This window comes from Epinephelus moara, chromosome 3, assembly GCF_006386435.1.
Source record: "Epinephelus moara isolate mb chromosome 3, YSFRI_EMoa_1.0, whole genome shotgun sequence".
Lineage (NCBI taxonomy): Eukaryota > Metazoa > Chordata > Actinopteri > Perciformes > Serranidae > Epinephelus > Epinephelus moara.
Window position 1 is genome coordinate 24,465 of NC_065508.1, and position 9,236 is coordinate 33,700.

The following is a 9,236-nucleotide window of genomic DNA, read 5'->3' on the forward strand; positions in this document are numbered from 1 at the left end:
TTGGCTATTGCGAGAGCTCTCATCACACTCATATCAGCGTTGTCAGCGTAGCCTACATAATGCCGTGATGTCTGTGTTGGTACACCAGGCAGCGCACATGATGTAGCGGTATTCAACACATCCAGTTTATTCAGGTAAGTTGTGAAATACACTCACCTGACACTGGAGTGATTACCTCTCTCTAAGTTCACACAGGTGTGTGTGTGTGAAGTAGAAGTAGGATCCGGTAGCCTACGTCATTGTTTATTCGCTAAATCTGTTTCCATTGCCAAAAGTTGCATTTTCCTAATATCGCTACACTGACTTTTCCACCACCTCCAAGCGCAAAAACTTTATTTCGAATTTCTTCCTTTTTTTCTTCAATTGTTGAAAATGCAAATAAAAACAGGTGGATGGAAAGCAGACTAGAGTCACGTTGGTGCAGTCATCATGACAACAGAAACACATCAGTTATTTCATGGATCCTGATTGGCTGCTGAGACGTGACTCTTATTGTGTCACTCCCCAAACAACGAAACACTTCAACTTCCTGTTGTAACAAAAAAAACGACCTCCTGAGGAGTCGTTCAGAAAAACATCAAATACTGAACAACAGAGACACAAACAGGAAACTGGGACTGATGTAAATATTTATATTTACATTTATCTTTTCAGGTAAACTTCATGTGTGATGTCATCTGTGTGATGTCATTAAACATCAAATAAAAACACTGAAAACATATTTACAGCCATATGTTTCAAATTATTACTATGACACCTGTGTGTGTGTGTGTGTGTGTGTGTGTGTGTGTGTGTGAGATCAATCATTAATGACTTATTATGGGTCATAAAGGACCAAAGTCTGAGACCATCAGACCTTTGCTCCGGAGCAGATCAGAGACATCGTCTCCTCCACGTCGTCTCCACATACCACCTGACGCAGCCTCTGAAACACACACACACACACACACACACACACACACACACCATCATCACCATCATACAAGTCCAGCTGATGTTTGTATCGACTCATCTACAGCTGATCATGTTAAACAAACATGTTACATCCTGTGTGATTGTCAGAGGTCGTACGTATCAGACACTACTCGACCTGACGTCTGTTACCACGGTAATGAGTCTACAAGTGTGAACGGAGTCAAACCTGATCCATCAGAGAGTGTGAGGAGGCCAGAGCGTGGACTCGTCTGTAGCGCCCCCTGCTGTATTTATCCTGGATGAACCTGAACCTCTCCTCATCAGACGACTCGGGAAGCAGCTGCTCCGCCGCTGGCACTGCCGGAGCCCACATCTGATTGGCCAGCCGGTTACCATAGGTAACAAACAGCTGGGAGGGGAACAGGTTAAAAGTCAGACATGCCACCTGTACAAGTGGTTCAGTCCCCCCCACTTGTATGAGTGGTTCAGTCCCCCCCTCCACATGTATGAGTGGTTCAGTCCCCCCCTCACCTGTATGAGTGGTTCAGTCCAGACCTTGTTGTCCATCTTCAGACTGCGTACCTTGGACAGGTTGGTGCCCAGAGCTCGATGCTGACCTGAGAACAGACACCTTTTAGCAATATTATCATTCTGCATTAAAACTAATGTATCTGTTAGCAACATTAGCATTCTGCATTTAAACCAATACACCTGCTAGCAACATTAGCATTCTGCATTTAAACCAATACACCTGCTAGCAACATTAGCATTAAACACAGGTGTGTTAGACACCTGTCCTCAGGTAGTTCAGGTGACTGCTCATCTAAATAAAATCTCCTTTATCTGATGAACGATCCTTTCTAGCTCCCCGATGTTTTAACTTAAGGTCCGCCTACTTTGACCAGCTCCTCACATTCCAACGTCTGAGTCATCTGAGTCATCTGAGTCGTTATCTGAGTCGTCGCCTGAGTCATCTGAGTCATCGTCTGAGTCGTCGTCTGAGTCATCGTCTGAGTCATCGTCTGAGTCGTCTGAGTCGTCTGAGTCATCTGAGTCATCGTCTGAGTCGTCTGAGTCATCTGAGTCATCGTCTGAGTCGTCTGACTCGTCTGACTCGTCTGAGTCGTCATCTGAGTCATCGTCTGAGTCGTCTGAGTCATCTGAGTCATCGTCTGAGTCCTCTGAGGCATTGTCTGAGTCATCGTCTGAGTCGTCTGAATCATCTGAGTCATCGTCTGAGTCATCTGAGTCATCTGAGTCATCGTCTGAGTCGTCGTCTGAGTCGTCTGAGTCGTCTGAGTCATCGTCTAAGTCGTCGTCTGAGTCGTCATCTGAGTCGTCGTCTGAGTTGTCATCTGAGTCGTCTGATTCGTCTGAGTCGTCTGAGTCATCTGAGTCATCGTCTGAGTTGTCTGAGTCATCGTCTGAGTCGTCTGAGTCATCTGAGTCATCGTCTGAGTGGTCGTCTGAGTCATCGTCTTAGTCATCTGAGTCATCGTCTGAGTCGTCTGAGTCATCTGAGTCATCGTCTGAGTTGTCTGAGTCATCGTCTGAGTCGTCTGAGTCGTCATCTGAGTTATCGTCTGAGTCGTCATCTGAGTCATTGTCTGAGTCGTCTGAGTCATCGTCTGAGTCATTTGAGTCATCTGAGTCATCGTCTGAGTCATCGTCTGAGTTGTCTGAGTCATCTGAGTCATCTGAGTCATCGTCTGAGTCGTCTGAGTCGTTGTCTGAGTCGTCGTCTGAGTTGTCATCTGAGTCGTCTGACTCGTCTAAGTCGTCTGAGTCATCTGAGTCATCGTCTGAGTTGTCTGAGTCATCTGAGTTATCGTCTGAGTTGTCTGAGTTGTCTGAGTTGTCTGAGTCATCTGAGTCATCGTCTGAGTCGTTGTCTGAGTCGTCTGAGTCGTCGTCTGAGTCATCGTCTGAGTCATCTGAGTCGTCTGGTGGAGGTTCACCAGGTCTGTTTTGATTAACATTGAACTGAAACCAACATCTTTAACTGTTAATATGTTTCTGTTCTCTGCAACAGACTCTGACCCCTGACCTCTGACCCCTGACCTCTGACCTCTGACCTGTGTGGTAGCTAGACTTCTCGCTTCAGTCACATACAAGCCTTCCCTTTGATCATGACCAGGCAGAGACCTGGTTTGACACCAGAAGTCATGTCCAGGTCCAGGTCCAGGTCCAGGTGTGTTGTACACGTGATTAGCCTTCATTAGCTCGTACCTGCACAGGCCTGACAGATGACCAGCAGCAGGTTGACCGACGCCCACTCAGGATTGGCTGAGCCGCAGTCACCGCACACCTTGTTGTCGGGGTTTTCCCAGAGACGCAGCGCCACCTGGCTGCTGGACAGAGCGCTGCGGATAGATGAGGACAGACTGTCCAACCACATGGACAGGTCCTTTGACGAATCAACAGACAGGCTGCAGGCAGGGGGCGGGGCCAAGGGGAGACAAGGGGGTACAGGGGGTGGGGTCAAGTGGAGTTTGGGGCGGGGTAAAGTGGGTACAGGGGGCGTGGCCAATGGGAGACAGGGGGCGGGAAGAACACAAGAAAGAACGTTACACAGGTAGAGACAGACAGGTGGAGATGGACGGTTGTACTTGAAGCTCCTGTGGGGTGGGATGAGGGTAAAGAAGTGTTTTCCTGTAGGTCTGACCATAGAGAGACAGACAGGTGGAGACAGAGACAGATAGGTGGAGACAGAGATAGAGACAGAGACACGGAGACAGAGACAGACACAGACAGGTGGCAACAGAGACAGAGAGACAGAGACGGAGACAGAGACAGACAGACAGACAGACAGAGACAGAAACAGAGAGACAGAGACAGACAGACAGATACAGAGACAGAGACAGAGACAGAGGCAGAGACAGAGACAGGGACAGGGATAGAGACAGACAGAGACAGACAGACAGACAGACAGACAGAGACAGAGACAGAGACAGACAGACAGAGCCAGACAGACAGACATAGACAGATAGGGACAGACAAGGACAGAGACAGACAGACAGACAGAGACACAGATAGAGACAGACAGACAGACAGAGACAGGTGGAGACAGTCAGGTGCGTACTTGAAGCTCCTATATGGCGTGATGAGGGTGAAGGAGTGTTTTCCTGTGGGTTTGACCGTGGCCACGTTCAGGGGGACGGAGAAGGAGGCGAGACCCAGCTGGAAGCCTTCCTTGCTGGGGTAAATCCAGAGGTCGTGACCCCACAGGGCGGCGTAGGCGCGGCTCCGCGGGTCCTTGATGGTGATTTGTCCATGGAGTTCTAGGGGGGCGGGGCTTGGCTGCCCTCGAGATGCTAGCAGAGACGTGACCCAACCTTCATGGACCTCTGAGAGACGAGAAAACCAAGAAGAAGAATCAGTACAAAACAGATTCAGCCTGGAGACTGTTTGTCCCTCAACGTCTCTCGACATCTTCCTGCAGATAACCTCCGTCCTGCTCATTCAGCACGCAGCCACCATGTTTTACTGATCCTGGTACAGTTGGACGCAGCTGATGACCCATAGCTGAACGTATAAATGAGCGTACCCACAAACACCTGTTCTCATTCTGAAGTCATCAAACACTTTGTCAGTGATTTCGGAGTCAGACACCTGACCGCTGTAACGCCACCTTTAGCGGCGGTATGTGCTGCCAGGCGGTGTCAGTTGTTAACACAGTTGGATGGTGTTATGATACGCTGCCGGTCGGCTGGACGGCGCCTGTTGCACCCTGGAACCCTGGACTATGACCTTGGATGTTTTTTTCTAAACCAGGTGATTTGTCGATGTCCCCTCTCAGAATGTCACCAGGAGACACAGGACGATACCTCGGGTGTAATATGTAGACGTGAAAGTCCACTGACGAAGCGTCCATATGTGACGAGATGAGAACACGTTGGTCTTTTCTCTGACACGTTAAAGGAGAGGTCTGGTATTTTTCACTTTGAGCTCCATTTCTGGGTTGTTTATGATGAAATAGAGTGGCTAAGACCAAAATAGTAATGATTGGTCCTTCTCAGATAATATGTCTTTCCCATGCCTGGCTTATCACTGCTGCCTATGGCCATGTGTGAACCTGTCCTCAAACCACCCTAAACGTTCGTTTCCAAAGCCATGAAACTCACCGAGTGGTCAGTGGTGTTCGCTGATGTTCTGACATAAAAATCGTAGCAAACTCTGGTTTCCATCCGTGTTTTCGCTGTTCATCGCGATTGTGGAACTATTGTTTCAGCCGCCTCACACCCGTGTGTAAACTTCCACTTGATCGTTCGTTTGACCCTGAAGCATTATACACTCCAGCCCACTTGATGGCGGTAATGCTCCTTTACGTGGGTGTCGCCAACTGGCAGGAAACCATTGCAATGTAATGGGACACAGAAAACAAGAAGGTTGGCGTTGTGTTTCAAGGCATCATACTGCGAAGGTTGTTTACAAGAGAGTAATAATGGGCAAGTCTTGTGCGGTCAGTGACTGCGGAAGAATTCCTCCGAAGAGGAGTTGTCATCGACCTCCCTTCCTCCAGGACCGCACACAGCTCTGTCGAGTCGGCACTTTTGCTGAGCTAAAAGACTACAATGACTACAACCTTGCTGTAAACAACCCCCTTTACGTTTCCGACAATGAGGCTTCTATAGAAAACCAATAGGGTAGACAAAATGTCAAATAAATCATCACAGAAACCAAAGTTTGCTACGATTTTTATGCCATAACATCAGCGAACACCACTGACCACTAGGTGAGTTTCATGGGTTTGGAAACGAACGTTTAGGGTGGTTTGAGGACAGGTTCACACATGGCCATAGGCAGCAGTGATAAGCCAGGCAGGGGAAAGACAAATTCTCTGAAAATGAGCAATCGTCACTGTTTTGGTCTTAGCCACTCTATTTCACCATAAACAACCCAGAAATTGGGCTCAAAGTGCAAAATACCAGACTTCTCCTTTAACAGGTGTTTAATAAGTAAGAACGTGCACCTGTCACACGTTCCTCTGACAGGTATCAGCTGAGATATCTGCAGTGATATGAAGGTAAATATTACATCTCAGGTGAGACATGACCATATGATAAAACATTGCTTTTAGGTTGTTTGATGGTGTTATTATTTCTGCTGCATAGACTCAGTTTTATTTTCAGCATGCAGCATGAACGGCGGCGGCGGTGACAGCAGTGATGATCTCACCGTCATTATGAGCCATGAAGTCATAATGTTTCTTCTTGAAGTAAATGGAGAATCTGCCTTTGTCCTGTTTCTTCACATTGGTGATACTGGAGACGTGAAAGAGCAGCTCACTGAACCGGTCCTGATCAAAGAAACAAACACACCCATCACTGACAGGAAGACAGACAGGTATGTATCCACAGACAGACAGACAGACAGAAAGACAGACACTTACTGTGCGTTTTTTCCACAGAGACATCAGCTGTCCGTCCAACGTCGCCCATAAAACACTGTGTCTGTGAGACAAAGAGAGAAGACATGTCTGTTTATCTTTGTCTCTATCTGCCTCCGTCCATCCATCTGTCCTGATGAACAGCTGTTGGTCTGGTGTCCCTCAGGGGTCAGTTCTGGATCTCCTGTTGTTTTACATTTAAATGATCACCTGACCGGTCTGATGCAGCTTTACTAACACACTGTTACTGATGGACTCAGCATAATGTCTCTGTGAATACTGCAGCACCAGAGTCTGAAGGACAGATCACTGAGGTTTGTTATTAAAGTCTTAAAATGACCCTAAATTCATCTTAAAAAGATTCTTTCAGAATCAAACCCGCAGTAAAATGTACACACATGGTCTCATCTGAAAGGAAACACTGTGGTTTCTCCCAACACTCAGAATCTCTGTCAGAGCTTCTGTTACTGAGTCAGACATGTTTAATAAAAAGGTTTTTATCTCAATGTTCTCTTGAGCAAAGCTGCTGCAGATGACTGGGAGGACTGGGAGAAGTGGGAGGACTGGGAGGACTGGGGGAACTGGGAGGACTGGAAGGACTGGGGGAACTGGGAGGACTGGGAGAAGTGGGAGGACTGGGGGAACTGGGAGGACTGGGAGGTATGAGGTGTAAAGACAGTGGGACCAGATGACTCAGCGTCACACAGTCAGAGTTGACAGTAGCAAATCAACATGTGTTTGTGAGGTGAAACAATGAAGTGAATGATTGTGAGTGAAAGAGTGATGAACACAGACACAAAGGTCTCTTCAGGATCTGACTGTGAATCAAACACAGAGGACACAGAGGACACAGAGGACACAGAGACACAGAGGATGCAGAGGACACATCACTTCATCATGTCTCTACATGTCTCACAGTCTGTGGGACAAGAAGGCTCCAAATCTGCTCACTGACTACTTGCTGGCTACTGATTGGCTCTGTAACCTGAGAAGGGAGGCGGCCCTCGGTGGCTGATACAGACATGTTGGCTCCTATTGGCTGAAGTGAGGTGTCAATGAAAAGGTCAGGAGGTCACCTCCATTTTGGCAGCGAGCAGTCGATATGTTTACAGACAGGACAGAAGACATGATGACAGAATGAGGAGACATATGAAGGGTTGAAAGGAGGCAGCAGCGGTTGGTGGATATCTGTGGATGTGATCATGTGATTGGGCCAAATATTTGACAGGATTTAGATCGTCCGGACTGTTGTCAGTATGTTTTAATATTACTGATCTGTAGGTTATGATAACACTTTACAGGAGAGCAATAATTGTTTGTTTGTCTGACAGGTGTTTATTGTGGTGGTTGTATCTTGAAATGTTCCGTGTTAGTGGAACCACGAGGAGCAAAGCTTTCAGATGATTCGTCGTATGAGTAAATACAGCTGCTGTTCATGTGTCATCTGATAAACCATACGAGGGCCCACAGGAGGGCTGTCGGATTAATGATAATACTGATACTGATACTGATGATGATGTTACCTGAAGCCCTTCCAGACATCCAACCAGCTGGCTCTAACCACGGCGCCCTGTGGAGATGAACTCCCGCTGCCGCCCTTCTTCCTGGACACTCTGATGGTCGCCGCCCTGCAGGACAAACAGCAGAATTCTGATACAGAAACACCTGTAGACTCTAAACAACCCCGGGCCTGAGTGTTGGCTAAACATAACCACATGCTTTTATTTTGAAAGAGACTGTATAAAACTGTACATTTCCTGTGAAAACAGAAGTGTATTTTGAAAACAGACAATGCATGTAAGAGGCTGAAGTTTACACGGCGTCCCAGAACGTCAACAACCAACACACCCAGGGTACCTTGGACGTCATATGTGGACGTGGAAAGTCCATGACCAAACGTGGACATGTGACGAGGTCACAGTGAGGATGATGATGGTGAATGTGACTCTGTGTGTGTGTGTTTGTGTGTTTGCAGGTGTACCGCGGGGTCTTCTGTTTCACAGGCTTTGCTGATTGGGATCTGGGAGGATGAGGAGGAGGTGGGGCTGGTCGAGTGGGGACGATCCGATTGGTCGGGACGCTGCAGAACACAAACATCAGTCATGAGTCGGCAGCAGGACGCAGCAGCAGGTACTGCAGTACTTTATACTCACCTGTTGGTGTTTGAAGATGGGTCAGAAGCAGGATCCTCACTCACTGGTCCATCAGCACCAGAGGGGGCGTGGCCAGCGCCTGTGTCTTCATCCTCATTGGATGAGTCAGTGTCAGGTTCCTCTTGACTCGCCCAGCTGGCCAATATGGTAACATACGGGTTCTCTTCTCTGGGGGTGTGAGGAGGCTGTTTGACACCTGCAACCAGGACAGGAGGAGAAGATGAGACTGAGGAGGAGCAGGAGGAGGAGCAGGAGAAGGTGGAGGAGGAGGAGGAGGAGCAGGAGGAGGAACAGGTGGTGCTTCTCAGAGTCAAGGATCTTTAAACGTCCGAATTTCCATCATTGAATCGATGGACCAATGTCACATCAAGGGTCCTTTGAAGTGTCCTTCCTTCGTCTCGTCTCTGTACTTGTTTTATTAGATCTTAGTGCGGCGTTTGACACAATTGACCATCAAATTCTACTGCAGAGACTGGATCACTTAATTGGCCTAAAAGGTTCTGCACTAAGCTGGTTTAAATCTTATTTATCTGATCGTTTTCAGTTTGTTGACGTTCATAATGAATCATCCTTACGTACCAAAGTTTATTTTGGAGCTCCACAAGGTTCTGTGCTCGGACCAATCCTATTTACTCTATATATGCTTCCTTTAGGTAACATCATTAGAAATCACTCTGTAAATTTCCATTGTTATGCGGATGATACTCAGTTGTATTTATCGATGAAGCCAGAAGAAAGTAATCAATTAACTAAACTCCATAACTGCCTTAAAGACATAA

At 47.5% G+C, this 9,236-nt stretch overlaps 1 protein-coding gene across 1 annotated transcript in view; it reads right to left on the reverse strand.

Moving 5' to 3' along the window:
* Positions 1-9,236, reverse strand: part of LOC126388041 (arf-GAP with Rho-GAP domain, ANK repeat and PH domain-containing protein 1) — a 36,822-nt gene that overhangs the window by 19,505 nt on the left and 8,081 nt on the right. Inside the window, exons 4-13 of the mRNA XM_050040932.1 lie at positions 8,458-8,653; positions 8,286-8,384; positions 7,828-7,932; positions 6,308-6,368; positions 6,094-6,214; positions 3,998-4,262; positions 3,145-3,344; positions 1,447-1,532; positions 1,142-1,324; positions 857-925 (exon numbers count right to left, since the gene is read on the reverse strand). Coding sequence (XP_049896889.1) covers positions 857-925; positions 1,142-1,324; positions 1,447-1,532; positions 3,145-3,344; positions 3,998-4,262; positions 6,094-6,214; positions 6,308-6,368; positions 7,828-7,932; positions 8,286-8,384; positions 8,458-8,653 — 1,385 coding nt within the window. The remainder of the gene's footprint in view (positions 1-856; positions 926-1,141; positions 1,325-1,446; positions 1,533-3,144; positions 3,345-3,997; positions 4,263-6,093; positions 6,215-6,307; positions 6,369-7,827; positions 7,933-8,285; positions 8,385-8,457; positions 8,654-9,236) is intronic.